The sequence below is a fragment of the Ceratotherium simum genome, chromosome 13 (assembly GCF_057802395.1).
Source record: "Ceratotherium simum simum isolate JZ-2026a chromosome 13, ASM5780239v1, whole genome shotgun sequence".
Lineage (NCBI taxonomy): Eukaryota > Metazoa > Chordata > Mammalia > Perissodactyla > Rhinocerotidae > Ceratotherium > Ceratotherium simum.
In genome coordinates, this window is record NC_141912.1 from 33,349,688 (window position 1) to 33,366,100 (window position 16,413).

The 16,413-nt window shown below is 54.0% G+C and overlaps 1 protein-coding gene across 1 annotated transcript in view; it reads right to left on the bottom strand.

Annotated features, from left to right (window-relative positions):
- Positions 1 to 16,340, bottom strand: part of TNXB (tenascin XB) — a 61,480-nt gene extending 45,140 nt beyond the window's left edge. The window contains exons 1-4 of the mRNA XM_087438383.1: positions 13,291 to 16,340; positions 10,734 to 10,946; positions 2,661 to 3,071; positions 444 to 2,282 (exon numbers count right to left, since the gene is read on the bottom strand). Of these exons, the coding sequence (XP_087294509.1) occupies positions 444 to 2,282; positions 2,661 to 3,063 (2,242 nt within the window). The 5' untranslated portion in view covers positions 3,064 to 3,071; positions 10,734 to 10,946; positions 13,291 to 16,340. The remainder of the gene's footprint in view (positions 1 to 443; positions 2,283 to 2,660; positions 3,072 to 10,733; positions 10,947 to 13,290) is intronic.
- Between the last annotated feature and the right edge of the window lie 73 nt (positions 16,341 to 16,413).

Consider the following 16,413-nt stretch of genomic DNA (forward strand, 5'->3'; position numbering starts at 1 on the left):
GCTGGTTAGCCCAAGGCAGCCCCCACCCCCTACCCCCACCATCACAGGCCACCCTACTCAGGGCCACACTAAGAGATCCATTCCAGTTCCCACTGCTCTCTGGGGGTAGGGCAAACCTGACAGAGGCCTGAATAGGCCCTGGATCTCCTTCACCTTCCTCCCATCTTCAGGAACACAGAATCTCCCTTAAAGCAACTAAAAGGGCCACTAACCTGCTCATCAGAGATTTGAAAGCAGGTCCTGCCTGCAGGCATGCCCCATGGTTCTGCTGCCCCTGGTGGACACTGGCTCCCTGGCTCCTCTGATTGCCGCCCCACTCCAATATACGACCACTCTTTACTCTTCTCCACATCCCTGAGCTCCCAGGCCTCAGACTCAGGCCTTCCAACCAGCTCCGGCTCCCAGTCCCTGACTGAGCATATTGGGAAAGGCTGCCCGCTCACCTTCCCCGCAGTCCTCCCCTGCATAGCCATCTTGGCAGATGCAGCTGCCCTCACGACACTCTCCCCGGCCGCGGCAATCCCCGGGGCACGTCTGGATGGCGCAGTCGGGACCTCGGAAACCCTCGACGCATACACACTGGCCCGCGCGGCACAGTTCCCGGGGCCCGCAGCCCCCAGGGCAGGCGTTGGCGGGAGGCTCTTCTTGCCCACAGTCCTCGCCGCTGTAGCCCGCGTGGCACACGCACACTCCCTGCACACAGCGCCCACGGCCCCGGCAGTCGGCCGGGCAGGTGCGCGTGGAGCAGGAGGGGCCGGTGTAGCCTGAGTCGCACACGCAGCGTCCGTCCTCACAGCGGCCGCGCCGGTTGCAGTTGGAGGCACAGGTACGGAGACCGCAGTCCTCGCCCGCGTAGCCCTCCCAACAGGTGCACACACCGTCCCGGCACACGCCGTGCTGGCTGCAGTCGCGCGGGCACCGCCTCTCGCCGCAGTCCTCGCCCGAGTAGCCGTCGTCGCACACGCAGCGCCCGTCCAAGCACTGGCCGCGACCTCGGCAACCTCCGGGGCAGCTGCGCGCGCCGCAGTCCTCGCCCTCGTAGCCTGAGTCGCACACGCACACGCCATCCTCGCAGCGACCGCGACTGCGGCAGTCCCCGGGGCACCGACGACTCCCGCAGTCCTCGCCCGTGAAGCCCGCGTTGCATACGCAGCGGCCGTCCACGCAGCGCCCGCGCCCGCGACAGTCGCCGGCGCAGGCGCGCGTGCCGCAGTCCCGTCCTGTAAACCCGGGCCAACACACGCAGCGGCCATTCTCGCAGCGGCCCCGGCCGCGACAGTCCCCGGGGCAGCTGCGCACGCCGCAGTCCTCGCCGCTGTAGCCCGCGTTGCACACGCACACGCCGTTCTCGCAGCGCCCGCGGCCCCGACAGTCGCGCGGGCAGGCGCGTGCGCCACAGTCAGGCCCCGTGTACCCGGGCCAGCACACGCAGCGGCCGTCCTCGCAGCGGCCCCTTTGGTGGCAGTCGCCAGGGCAGCTACGTACGCCGCAATCGTCCCCGCTGTAGCCTGCGTCGCAGATGCATTCGCCATCCTCGCAGCGCCCGTGGCCTCGGCAGTCGCGCGGGCACGTCCGCGTGCTACAGTCCTCGCCCGCGTACCCCGGCCAGCACACGCAGCGGCCGTCCACGCAGCGCCCGCCCTCGCCACAGTCCCACGGGCAGCTCCGCGAGCCGCAGTCTTCGCCGGCGTAGCCAGGGTCACAGACGCAGCGCCCGTCCTCGCAGCGCCCCTTCTGGCTGCAGCCCCGGGGGCAGCTCCTCACCCCACAGTCCTCGCCAGTGTAGCCGGGGTTGCACACGCAGCGCCCATTCTCGCAGCGCCCCCTCTGGCTGCAACTTCGAGGGCAGCTCTTCATCCCACAGTCCTCGCCAGTGTAGCCGGGGTCGCACACGCAGCGCCCGTCCTCACAGCGCCCCCTCTGGCTGCAGCCCCGAGGGCAGGAGCGCAGGCTGCAGTCGTCGCCCGAGAAGCCCGCCCGACACACGCACACGCCCTGCACGCAGCGCCCGCGGCCGTGGCAGTCCTCGGGGCAGGTGGGCCAGCTACAGCTGGGGCCAGTGTAGCCAGAGAAGCACACGCAGCGCCCGCGTACACAGCGACCCTGATCGTTGCAGTCATCTGGGCAGGACCCGGTGGCTGAGGGTGGGGAGGAAGGGGGCATCTCGGCGTCTGTGGGGTCCGAGCAGGTGGGCCCACCCCAGCCCGGCTCGCAGGAGCAGGCACAGCGGCTCAGGTCAAACACGCCATGGAGACTGCAAAGGCTACGAACGTCCGTCTGGCCTGGAGTAAGAGAGAGAGGACGGCCTCAGTCTTTCTGGGGGCGAGGCTGAGCCCGCACAGTGCTGCTCTGAGTTGGCACCTCCGGGAGGGCCAGCCTCATTTCATAAGGCTATCTTAGTTTCCAGCTGCTCCTTGTCAATATATGTGACCTCCCAGGGCCCTAGCATATGCTTGGGGGGAGGGGTGGGTTGACATGTAGCCAGGTGGCTCCTCTCAGAGTCCTGTCCTGGGCTGCACTCACCACCCCCAAAGGCGAGGAATGGGTGTCTTTTTCTAACTCATACCAAGATCCTTTATGGACTAGTGATGCCCACCCAACTCTAACCCACTTCTCCACCTTCCTCTTTGTCTGTGCCCCTCCTGTGATCATCTGCTCACCTGTGCCAGCCTGGGCAGCAGCAGGACAACATCCGCCAGTGCACTGTTCCTTGAGCCCCTTCACCAGCTCTTCCAGAATCTCTAGCCGGATCCTGAGGGCCTGCACCTCTGAAGCAGGGACAGGGGGCTCAGTGCCCGCGGGACAGCCACAGCCAGCTGAAGGGGGCAGGTTAATGCGGTGGGTGAACACCACCTGCTTCTCCCCTCCTTGCACGGTGTGCTCATAAAGCTGAGAAGAGGGACTTCCCCTTCTTGGCTCCTCTGTGCGGCCCCCTGGCTGGGGAGGGGGCCGTGGGGCTGGGAGTGTCACATTGGACCGTGGAGAGAAAGGGCCTGCTTGGACTGTGCCCAGCAGCACCAGGAGGGCCAGGCTGGAGGTTAGGGAACACTGGGCTGCCATCATTCAGGAGGCTGCAGGGAAAGAGGGCACATGTGAGAGCAGCTTCTCAGAAGAGACAAGATGGATCTCCTCCTCTTTGTCAATACACACACCCACAGTCCCACCACCCACAACTAATCTACAACTCTTGTGTATGTAAAAATCCACATTCAGCCCAACCCTAAGGGATACTCCCCTTGGGCAGATTTGGTCTCTACCTCGCTTTCTGATGTCATTTGGTTACTCTGCTCCCCATTTTTTTTTTTAAACTGTTCCACCCCCACTGGCCTTTTGTTCCACAGACACTACAAGTTTACACAGCCTTGGGGCCTTTGCACTGTATGTTCCCTCTGTCTTGGATGCTCTTCACTCAGCTCTTAAAGGCTGGCTCCTTCTTGTTCAAATCTTAACTCACACATCATTGACTCCCAGAGGATTTCCTTGATGCCCAGCCGGAGCAGTCTTCCAGCACAGACTCTATCACAATATCCTGCTTCTGTTCTTCGTGGCATTACTGCTGCCTGATCATCTGTTTGTGTGGGTACGCGTTTATCTTTCTCCCACCACTAGAATGGGACTCCATGAGAACAGGGACCTCGTGTGTCCTGGCACTGCTGGATGCCTGTGCCTGGCTTACAGGGGCTATCCAACACATTTATGGTGAATGGATGAGCGGATGAGTATATAAGGCCAATCCTTCCACAAGCACCTGGATCCCAGCTCCTACTGTCTTCTCAGAAACCTTAAGGTGTAGATTATCTTTTCTCTTTCTCTTTTATCCAACCTCTCACTCTCAACTAGATCTTTCCCATCAGTTTTTATATGAGCTCAAATATCTCCTGTTTTTTTTTTTTTTAAAACCCTCTCCCTCAGGCTTTCTATTACCAAATATCAAAACTTATTATAAAGGTGCAAGGATAGACAGATAGAACAGAAGAGAGTGCAAAAAACAGACCCACACCTATGTGGCCACCTGATTAATGACAAAAGCGCCACTGCAATTGAGAGGAGAACAGATGGTCTTTTTGATAAATGGTGCTGGGTCAATTGAAGATCCATATGGAAAAAACATCTATCTCTATCTTATGTCCACATACAGAAATTAATTTGAGATGAATCTAGTGAATCTAATTGTGAAAGGCAAAGCAATACCTTTCAGAATAACATCTTATAGAAAAAAATATAGGAGAAAATCTTTATGACCTTAGAGCAAGCAAAGACTCTTAAAATCTAACCACACAAAATTTAACCATAAATTTCACACAAAACTTAACCATAAAAAGGATACTGACACATTGGACCTCATTAAAGTGACAACTTCTGGTCATCAAAAGACACCACTAAGTGAATAAGAGGGCAAGCCACAGAGTGGGAGGAAATATGTGAGATATGTCAGTATATATGTCACATATATGTATACGCAGAGAAAGAGCGAGAGGGGGGAGAGAAAGAGAGAGAAAGAGAGATTTTTGTTTTTTTTTTGTGAGGAAGATCAGCCCTGAGCTAACATCAGTGCTAATCCTCCTCTTTTTGCTGAAGAAGACCGGCTCTGAGCTAACATCTATTGCCCATCCTCCTCCTTTTCTTTTTTTCTCCCTTTCTCTCCCCAAAGCCCCAGTAGATGGTTGTATGTCATAGCTGCACATCCTTCTAGTTGCTGTATGTGGGACGCGGCCTCAGCAAGGCCAGAGAAGCGGTGTGTTGGTGCACGCCCGGGATCCGTACCCGGGCGGCCAGCAGCAGAGCGTGCGCACTTAACCGCTAAGCCATGGGGCTGGCCCCAAGAGAGAGAGATTGATTGAGAGTGAGAGAAAGGATTAAAATCTAAGATAAAGAACTTCTTCAGGGCCAGACTTGGTGGCTTGGTGGTTAAGTTCAGCGCACTCAGCTTCTGCGGCCCAGGCCTGGTTCCCGGGTGAGGACCTATACCACTTGTCTATTAGTGGCCATGCTATGGCGGTGGCTCACGAACAAAAAGAGGAAGATTGACAGCAGATGTTAGCTCAGGGTAAATCTTCCTCAGCAAAAAACAAAAAACAGCAAACAAAAAGCAGGCAACTCAGTTTTTTAAATTGGCAAAAGACTTGAACAGGTACTCCAAAGAAGGATATATCCAAAGGGGTGATAAACATACAAAAAACAAACATAAATATGTATAAAACAAAACTAGTAATCAGGGAAATGCAAATTAAAGCCACAATGAGATGCCGTCAAATATCCACCAGAATGGCTAAAACTAAAGGGACTGTCATTGCTCAATACTGGCAAGAATATGAAGCAAGTGGAACTCCCATTTATTGCAAGCAGGAACATAAATTAGTGCAACCACTTTGGAAAACTATTAGGCAGTTATCTATTAAGGCACTTAGCCTATAATCTGGCAATTCTTACTTTTTGGTAAATATGTAACAGAAACGACTACATATGTCCTCCAAAAGGCATGTACAAGAATGTTCACGGGATTTTTTTCATATCAGCCAAAACTGAAAATAATTCAAGTGTGCATCAATAGTAGAACGGATAAATAAATTGTGGCCTATTCATACAATGGAATACTATACAGCAATGAAAAAACACCCTCTTGCTACATGCAGCAACGTGGACAAATTTCACACACACAATGCTAAGCAAAAGAAACCAGACACAAAAAGAGAACACTGTGAATGATGCTATTTGTATGAGGTTCAAAAACAGGCAGAGCTAATCTTTGCTATTAGCAAATAAGATAGAATTACTGGAAATATTTGGTACCTTGATCGGGGTGGTGGTTAAACAGATGTGTACATATTAAAAAATTGAGCTATACACTTAATATTTCTGCATTTAATTATATGAAAGTTATACTTTAAAAAAAAAAAAACTTCTCCAATCTCACTCTCCCCCCAGCTGCCACATATTTCTCTCCTCTACTTTGTGGCCACAGTTGTCAAAATATTTATCTGAACTTGCTGTTTCCATTTCCCCACATCCCACGCATGCCTCAATTCACTCCCATCTGGCTTCCCCATCTCCTTTCAACCCGCCCAACAGCTCTCCCTAAGGTCTCCCAGTGATCACAGCGTCACAAAATCTAAGAGACATTTGTCTTCATCTCACTTGACCTCTCTCAAAATCACTGGACACTACTGACCACATCTTCCATTTTAAAACATTCTATGTCTGTGCTGTCGATATGGTAGCCAGGAGAGAGATGTGGCTCTTGAACACTTGAAACGTGGCTATAATGACTGAGGCACTGAATTTTATTCAGTATTTTTAAACGCTCCTCAGGTAATTGTAATATGCAGCCAGAATTGAGACCTACTGCTCTAGTCATTAGGTACCTTCATCCAGACCCATGACTTTAATTCTCAAACTATACCTCAATTTATAAAACCAGCCCAGTCATCTCTTAACTGCAAGCAACATATCCACCTGCTTACTTGGCATCTCCTCTTGGGCACCCTAAATTCAACATGTCTGAAGTTGAACTCATGACCATCCCTCCTGTACCCCATCCCCTCTCAGTGTTCTCCACTGCAGCTCACGGCCCCACCATTCATCCAGCTTTACAAGCCAGAAACCTAACACCCCACTCAACACCACCATATTGCATCATATTTACCCATATTTTCTCATAATCATCTCTTTAATTTGCTTACTTTCTCTCCCTCTTACCATCATTATAGTCTAAGCTACCATCTGCCTCTTGCTTGACAACTGCAATTGCCTCCTAGCTAGTCCCTATGCTTCCACTCTTGTCCCTTACAATCTCACAAAGGCAACTAGGATGTCCCTCTCTCCCTAAAAACTCTTCAGTGTCTCCCTTCTGAATTCTCTTTGAACACCGACAAACAGCTCTGCATCCTCTGGCCCCCGCTGACCTCTCCCATCTCATCTCCCATAACACGTCCCTCCCTCTCACCACTCCAGCCCACTGGCCTTAAGTCCCTCGCACTCTTCCCAACCCCAGACCTTTGCGTATGTGGTTCCCTCTATGTGGAATGCTCTTCCCTTTTCTCTTGGCCTCCTCATCTTTCAGGTCTCAGCCCCACATCACTTCCTCAGGGAATATTTCCTGCTCAGGTCAGGTTCCCCCTATCATGTGATATCATACACCATGTAGCTCTCATTTGTAGCATTTATAACAATTTATAATCACATATTTATTTGTGGGATTACTTTGTTACTTTCTTGCCCACACTCAATCTTGCCCGCTAGACTGTAAGGTCCGTGGGGGCAGGCATGGCACCTGTTTTTTCTTGGCTGCTGTATCCTTGCATCCGGCACATAGTAGGTGCTCGATAAATATTTATTGACTATATGAGTGAATGAAAAGTTCAGTTTAAGCCCAGGACTAGCATGAGGGCTGGAACCAAAGTGAGGGCTAGGACCACGGACAGTGTCTGGGACTGGAAGTTGGTTAGAAGTAGCAGCTGGGACAGAAGCAGAGCCAGAGAGCAGGCCAGGTGTGGATCCTGGCAGGGCCAGATGGTACAGGCACTTTGGAAAGCTGTTTGACAGAATCGACTAAATCTACTAGAGCTGTATGCAAACCCTCTGACCCAGCAGTTCCTCTCCTAGGAATGTACCCACCACAGCAGGACGACTCAGAATAGCCCCCAACTGAGCACTACCCAAATGTCTCACCTCAGTAAAATAGATTAAATAAAGTGTAGTTTATTCCCCCAGTGGAATTAAATAAAGCAATGAGAACAAACTACGACTATATGCAATGACACGGATGGAGCTCACTAATATGGAGTTGAGCAAAAGAAGCCACACACAAAACAGAACATGCTGTAAAAGTCTATTTATATGAAGTTTGAGGACAGACAACGTTAACCTGTAGCGTTACAAGTCAGAAGTGTGGTACTCTTGGGGGAGCAGTGACCAGGAGGGGCATCGTGGGGGAATTCTGGGGGTGCTAAGAATATCCTGTTTCTTGATGCAGGTGCTGTTGGTTTGTGGAAGCCACTGAGGAAAGGATTGGGGAGCACAGGAAAATAGGGTTAGAGAGGAAAGGCAGGGGGACGCTCATGGTGAGCCAGGAGAGGGGGCGATGGTGCACAAATGAGTGTGGAGGGGCAGGCCAGTCTTCGGTTCAGGCCCAGGGTTAAGGAGAAGTGTCTGCAAGTGCCCAGCTCTCCCAGACCAGAGAGGCTGGAGAAAGAAGGAGGGCAGGGTGAGTGAGGGAAATGCTGACAGTCACCAGCCCCTCTGCCAACACACACACATTTCCTGGCTTCCTACTTCCAGTAGTAAGCTATTTCTAGTAGTACTTCCTACTCTTAAACTTCTCCTCTGAGTCTGAGAAAAAGGAGCTTTCATGGCTACAAGCCATCACACTCCACCGCCAGCCCAGGAGAGACAGAAGGGGTGCTGGACAACAGGCACAGGGCATTTCCACACTGAGAGGCACCCTGCCCAAGAAAGCTGCCTTCCCTGGGCTCCTCAGCCCTTCTCTCAGCTTGGGGTATATATAGCCTTGGGCATGAGGTGGCTCTGACCCACCCTCAAATCCTGTCACCAGGATATATATGTATACATACATATACTCATGTACACTCATCCACAAATACAAATAACACTCTTGTACACATATAAACATATCCATCCAAATAAGCCTACATCTCTGCAGGCACACACGTGTGAGTGTGCCCACGGGCGCGCGCGCGTGCACGCGCGCACACACAATCTCTTCACATTTCCTCCACACCCATTCATTAGGTGATGCCTAGGAAAGCTGATTTCTCGTTGCTCCAGAGGGCAGCTGTGTGAGTCAAAGAAGGTAGCTGGAGTGAGGAGAACCAAACAGGAGGCCCCTCTCTAGTGGGGAGCAGAGGATACATGGTGCCCCCGCCCCTGGAGCCTGTGGGAGTTGTCTAGTGCCCCCCCCAACACATACAACTGGGTCCTGCGCCTTTCCCCATGTGGTGGTGGGGGGAGGGTCTCTCCAGCAGGAAGGAGAGAACCTGGAAGTAGTGAGGCAGGGCTGAGAGGAGTGCCCCACACAGGCTACACCCCCAGAGCCTCCTTCCCAGTCCCCCCTCTCCTGCCCTGTCACCACAGCCCCTCAGCTCCCCACTTCTAACTCTTGGAAGAGTTCCACTCTTCTCTCATCACTAGGAAAGCAAAGAACTTGGGTGTCTCTGTGTTTCCTCCTCCTCATCCTCCGACTGCTGTGTCTGGGGCGCCTTTCTGCAGGGGGGAGGCGGGATGTGGCCTCATCCTGTTGGCATCCTCCCCACAGTTGGAGGGCTGGCAGGGGTAGGGGGCATCTTCCCAAGCTGTGACTCAGCTTGCTGGGTATTCAGGTCGTGGCCAACTTTGACACTTTGCTCATCAGGGACTGTAGGTCCCAAGAGGTGGGGAGAGGGGCTGGCTTCCATGAGGGATGTTCCAGAGGTGGGGGATTTTGGCCCTACCTCTATGCCTCCTTCTGCCCCTCAGGCCACATGAGGCCTGAAGGTAGAAGGATTCCAGGAGTGTGAAAGGAAGGAGGGAGATGGGGGGTTCCAGATATTGGGTTGGAACCAGGTGGCAAGGAGATGCCAGTGTGGGAGGAGTTGGGGGATCTATATGCCCCTTATTCTGAAGAGCTAATGGGCCAGAGGAATGGAAAAAAATAAGAGAAAGAATTTCCCAACCCCTAGTGGGAAAGAGTCAGGGGGGCAGAGAGAGACAGGAAGGCAGGTTCTGGTCCTGCACCAAGTGACTAGGACTCAAGGGAAAGGAAGTTTGAGGAATTGAGGTGCTGGGTCCCCAGAGACTTGCAGGCAGGGCCAGGGAGAGAGGAAGGGGGCTGGGGATTGGGAAGCAGACAGCCGGCAGCTGCGGCGTTTCCTAATTGCTTCCCAGTAGTTCCTCTCAGTTCCATTTCCAGTTGTTTCCAAGCCATTAAATTCTTTCCAGGCGAGATAAGGGGCCCGCCTGCCCCACCCGGGGCAGGTCACGTGTAGAGGGGGGAGGTTCAGACGGACAGAAGCAGGGGGAGCCTGGAAGGGGGACGGAGCAAAGACGGAGCCCCTGTGCCCCTGGAGGCATCTTTCAGTCACCCCAGCCGCGCTGAACCGTGAGTCATGGGTGCAGAGCTCTTGGCCAACAACAAGTTTTAGGAACCTCTCTGTAGGCTCTGTGCCCTTCCCAGACCTGGGAGTCCTGACTCTGCTCCATTTCAGCATTTCCTAAAGGCTCAAGACCCCCCAGACCTCCCTCCCAGACCCTGCAACCCACGTGGTGTCACCTGGGGACTCCCCTTCTGGATGCCCAAAGGAGCCCCCACTGGCGCCTTCCTGGAGCTCTGGCTCAGCTGCTCCAACCAGAGCACTTGGGGTTCCACCGGCACTTTCCTCCCGAGGTTCAGCTGGACACCAGCTCAGTCTAGCCCCTGGTTTCCCCCAGCCCCAGCACCTCTGGGGCCCAGAGCCCCACTGCACCGATAACCACCTCCCCCTGGTGCCACCACCCAATCCTCTCCAAACCTTGGCATCCATCCCCCACACCACACTGAGCCGTCCTCCCAGCCACACCCTCCACAGGGGAGTCTAGTCCAGAGTGCATGCTCCTATTTCCTCTGTCCCAACAGAAAGTCCCTTCTCCGTGAGGTTCTCCTGAGAGCTCTCCTGCCAACCTTTGCCTGGGTCATAGGGATAGGATAGAAGCCCCCACCTCTCCGGGCTCTTCCCTCGTCTCCCAAGAGCTCTGTTCCTTACCTGGGCAATGAGTGGTTGCAGTGCCTCTGCACCTGCTCTGTCCCCGACCTTGGGAGGGGAGGTTCTCAGGGCAGGGCAGGGTGGGCTCCCCTTGGCAGCCCTGGGCTCCCTGGATGTCCCCTTGCTTGTTCCCTGCAGCAGGGGCTCACTGAGCCACGACCCGACCGACCGACCGACCGTCGATCTCGGCAGCGACAGCGAGGAGGAGGGAGGCTGCAGCGAGCAGGGGGAGGAGAAGGGGAGGACCAGCGTGAGGTCAGGGAGGGGAGCGGAGATAGGGCAGGTCCTCCCACCCCTCCCACCCCCGCCAGGCCCTCCAACCTCATCACTGCCACCCCTCCCCTCCTCCCTCGCTGTCACCCCGAACCCCTCCCTGTCTGGGATCACCGAGTCCCACAATGCCCTCATCCCGCCGCTCCAGCCCTGGTCCTACCTCCCGCGTCCTTCCCCATCCCATCCTCACTCTTCCTGCCCACCCCTAGTTTTTGCCAAACCTGACACCCCCTCCCTCATGCCAGCCTTCTTTTCCCGGCCATTTCCCCACCTGTTGCTCCTCCTCTCTACCAACACCTTGCACCATGGCCCTCCTCCCTCCCCTGCACCTCCCCTCTCACCTTTTCCTAGCTGCCACATTGCTCCAGCTTGGGTCTTGCCCCATCTGGCTGTTGCCCAGCACCCATTCCTTCTTCCCCCCACCAGTTTTCTCCTGGCAGTGTGGGGCAGGGAGCAGAGTTGGGGGCAGGAGGAAACCTCCCTCTCAAGCCTAAACCCTGTTCCAGCACGGGGCCTACTCTGGGACTCCTTCTCCCCATCCCAGCCCCTGCCCGGCCCCACTGTGCCCACCTGCGCCCTGCCTCTTCCTCTCCTAGCGTCTCCGCTTGCCCTGTCCCTGCACTGCCTTTCCCTGTCTGTTCCGCTCAGTCCATATCCTGTTCTCAGCTCAAGATCACTGCCCCCTTTTCATTCTCCCACCTCAGCAAATTCCTAGAGAAATGGCAGATGAGGCTTGGCCAGTGGCTGGGCAAGGGCTTGGCTGAACACCAGGACATATAAAACTTGGGAAAGAAGTTGGGGTTCAGGGGAGATAGGGAAGGGAAGCCTGAAAGTTAGGAGAAAGGTTTTAGGGGTAGAGAAAGAGCTAGAGGCAGGAGGCAGATATAGGGGTGGGGGCACGAATGGTGGGGTGAAGTTGTAGAAAGCAGAAGGGGCTGATGTCTGGGTGCTGCAGGGGAGCAGGAGCAGGGGGAGGGAGAGTTGGGGGCTGGAGGAAAAGGGCACTTTGATTTCAGGCAAAGATAGGGAGACTGACACCAGAGGGCAGGACAGCAGACACAACCATGTAAGGCTGCTGGCTGTTTCTCTGGCCTCATTTGCTGCCCTGACAAGGGGCTGAAAAGGAGACTTTTGCCACAGTGGAGAAATATCCAGGCTGAGGGAGACTCCACTCCAGGTTTCACACTGAGGATAGAGTTCTTGCTACCCCCCTACAAACCTCACCACTGAGGAGTAGCTTGGCCAAGTCACAGGTGAAGGGTGAAAAGGACGTGCGGGAGCCTGTATGTGCCTGATTTTGCCACGTGGGTTGGGGCACAGGTGTCTGCACCCCAGGTCAGATCCCCCTGGTCTCAGGTGTGCGGTGTTCCTGGGTCAGGCAGGCCGGCACAGCATGTGGCTGTGAGATGCCCACTTAGCTCCCTGTGGCTGAGGGCAAAGGCTCGCATGGGCTCTCGCGTGGGTGTCCCCGTGTGTATCCTTGTGTCTGGGTGTGTGTGTGGCTGTTTTTTTCCTGGCTTTGATGGGGAGGATGAAGTCAGCATCTTGGATGGAGTTGGGCTCAGCTTCCTTCCTCTGCCTTGGCCAGAAGCCCCCAAAGCCTGGAGTAGGTAACAGCTTTGTCAGATCTCTGGGTGGGGGTTGGGGAAAGTAGATGAAAGGGTGAGGGAGGGTCTGAAACAGCCTTACATGGGAAGAGCAGACTGCACAGAGGATAGATTTTCTCTGATACCCCCCAGATTTCAGCAATTCTGTCCCATGGTCATATCCATTTTTTTTCTTTTTTTCTTTTTTGGTCCTACACCTTATATCTTGGTTTTATTATTTAGGAAGTATGGCCACCATAAGGATACTTGGCCCAGAGTGGCCAGGAGACCCTGGAGAGGAGTCAGACCTGGCAGGATGGCCCTGTAGTATTTTGGAAGTCTACTGCCGGGAGACAGATGGGATGCTGGAGTCTCAGAGTGTGGGATTCCAGACAGTTACAAGCTTACAAGGCATTTGAAGAAGCCACTGGAACCTTGACAGACATAATTCCAGGTTCTGAGATAATCATTGTCTAAAATTTGATTCACCCCCTGGATTTCAGCCTCTTGGAGGAGCTCACGTCTTAGTATGTTTGCACCTCATCAGAAAAGCACCAGGGTTTGTATAGAGCAGGTGCCTAATAAATGCTTGTCAATATTGAATTGTGAAAGGACTAGAAGAGAAGGATGGGGAAAGCATCCGGTAGTGAGCGTGAGGTGTGAAGACAGGGAAGCCTAGTGTTCAGAGCTGGGGTCACCTTCACTGAGGTGTCCCGGGTGATGGGTAGAAAGGTTGGGGTGTTGTCAAGAACTGTCTGCGTGCTCTGGCTGTTCTCTGAATCCTCAGTCCAGGTGTCTTCAGCTCTGGGCCTCTGTCCTTGAATGAACCTCCAAGTTCCTGTTCCAACGGCAGGAGGATAAGGGATAAAAGATATAGCAAGGAAGGAAAGGGAAAGACAAGGAGAAGAGAAGGAAGGAAGACAAGAGTGAGGGCAATTAAGGGCAAGAAGCTGAAGGATAAAGAGAAGGAACGAAGAGAGGCCAGGGGCTGCGGTCCAAGGAAGCAGTCCCAGAAAAGAGAAGATAGAAAACAGTTGTACTGGGCTTCCGTTTACAAAGCACTTCCCTACACTGCAGGCATTTTATTAATTCCACTTTGTGGCTGAGAAACAGAGGCTCATAGAGGTTAAGTGACTTGTCCAAGGGACTTTGCTAGTGGTGGTAGAGGTGGGCCACCAGGTTTTCTGATTCCAAAGCTTGTATTCTCTCCGCTTCCCCAAGAACAGCCCTGGAAAGATTGAAGACTTAGGGCAGAAACCAGTGAAGGGGAAGGACTTGTTTGAGAAGGAAGGGTAGAAGATCTGGATTTTTGAAACTTCTTTCTGTGTCCAGTTATTATGTGGATTCAGTTGGAAGAAATTACCAATAAGACACGGGGTCAACATTCCATTATTGAGAACTAGGGGTGGGAGGCGGTGAGGAAGAAGAACATGGAGAGAAAAGACTGAGCCTGAGATGAAAGATGGGAGAGTACTGAGAGGCTAGGGCTGAAAAGGGGGCAAGAAAGCCACAGAAGGAAGGGTTTGGACCCTTCAAACTTCCTTTGCCTGGAGACATGGGTGTGGGGAGAAGGGAGGAGGGAGGACATTTCTATCTCGTGACAAACAAAGTCACACAATTGTTTTGTTCTGTGTTCTGGGGCGGGTGGGCGCCCGTATTTACCAGAAGGACTGAGGTCGCTGTGGTAACCACACATCTGGGCCCCGGAATCCAGATGTGCTGTATCCAGAAGCCATAGCAGAACGATGAGGCAAACGTTAGGCTCCCCGGTCCTGGCCCCCACAGCTGGGAAGAGGACAGAGGACTGGAGAGGGGAAGTGAAGGAAGAAGGGGGAGAAAGGAGGAGGAGAGGGCTGAAGCGGAGAAGAGAGGAAGTCATGGAAAGGGACAGGGAATGTGGACAAAGGAGTGGAAAGGGAAAGAAAGCAGGGTGGCCTGGAAAGGGAGGAGGCGAGCACAGGGTCAGCAGCAGGAGGAGACCAAGAAAAGACAGTGAACTGGAGGGAGAGGAAGGGAAAAATGCAAAAGAAGTGAGAAACACAGAGATGAACAAAGAGTAAAGGGCCAAAAAGAGAAGGTGATGACCGTGGCAAAGAAGGCAGGAAAGCAACCCAGAGAAGAGAGAAGGCAGGCCACGGGGTCAGGGAGGATAAGAGGAACAAAAGACGGGATCCTGAGCAAGGAAAGCAGCAGAGCAGAAAGACAAAGAGGGCCTGGGACAGGAAGGGCCAATGGGAGGTGCAAAAGTGATAGTGGCTGGCATGCTGAGGTGGCCTTGGATGGGGCTGTGGCTGGAGATCCACACAGGATGGATCTGCCTCCACAATCCTCCCCACCCCGTTCTCCCACTCCATGGCACACCCACTTGCATGCCTCTCCTAATCCTTCCCACCACCCCACTCCCTCAGCCAAGAGTCTGGCTCTCAGTTCACACCAAAGCGCCAGCTGTCCCTTGTCACTCAGCCAGAGGCACTGCATGGCCCACCCCAGAGCCCCTAGTCTGAGATGCCAGCACTTCAAGCACTTTCCCGAGCTGGGGTCAGGAAAGAAAAAGAGTGATGGGACAAGGAAACAGTGACAGAGCCACATGGGATACAAGCAGAATAGAGGAGGAGAAAAGGACAATGTAAACGGAGAGAAAAAGGAGCAAGCGCTGAAGGAAAGGTGTGTCTACTATGGACCAGGCATTGTGAACATCATCTTTCATCCTCACATCAACCCTGAGAAGTAGGTAGGAGTATCCCACTTGACACGAAGAAACTAAGGCTCAGAGTGTTTAAATTACATACCAAGGACATCCACTAATAAAAGTCAAAGCAGGGAATCCAACTCAGGTGATCTGCCTCCACAATCCTTGTTTTTGCATTCACTGCCTGGAAAAGGCTGGATAAGGCTCGAGGGACCTTGAGACAGGAAGTGCTGGCTGAGGAGCCAGGGCTGCCCTCTGGAGGGAGGAGAGGCCTAGTTCCTGGGAGTCCCAGTTCCAGGTTCCCATAGTTACTTGGTCTGTTTTCACCCCAAACACAGTAATGGGGAGGGGGTAGCCTGGCTGGACACGTGAGGCTTTTCCCCCCTCCTTCAGGCCTGGGCTTGTGGCCCAGGCGGCCCCGTCCAGTCACCTAGGCTTCGAGCCCAGGCCCAGCCCACACCCTCTAGCTGACCCAGGACACTCCTCCAGGGCTGGGCCTGAGGCGCTGCTGGACAGGAGCTGCTGACAGAGTCCCAGGTTGATGGGACTTGGCCCCTCACCCTTTGTCCTGCTCCCCTTCCTCCTAATTAGAAAGCACAGCCTTTTCGGGCCAGATCCCTCTTGACTTGTTCTTTCAACTGGACTCAACTCTCAGGCTCCTCCAGTTTAGGGCTAAGATGCTCCTCAACACTACCCTTCCCTGCAAACACCGCCCCCCTCTCCACTGTGGCCCCTCCTCTCTGGGCTCACAGCCCTCTGGCCCCAGCTCTGTTGTTTGTTCGAGCTGTTCCTCCTGGAAAGTGAGGGGAGGGAGGGAGAACCTGCTAGAATGCAGGGGATCCAGGCAGACTGCTCACCCCAAAGGGTGTGGGGCCCCCTGTCCTTCCTGTTTACTCAGATACATTCCAGGGATCTGTATTCTCTGGGCTGTCACGCCATGGGACATCCCTCCCCCATCCCCCTGCTAGACACAGACATACCCCAGTGTTGCAGGGGCGGGTTCAAGGGGATGACACGAGGTCTCTGATACCATACCCACCCCACCCCAGAGCCAGCTACATCTTTAGTGCTTGGTTTTCTGATGTACTGGCCCTAAAGAAGCCACTTTCCCCCAAATTCCCCATCAAGAGCC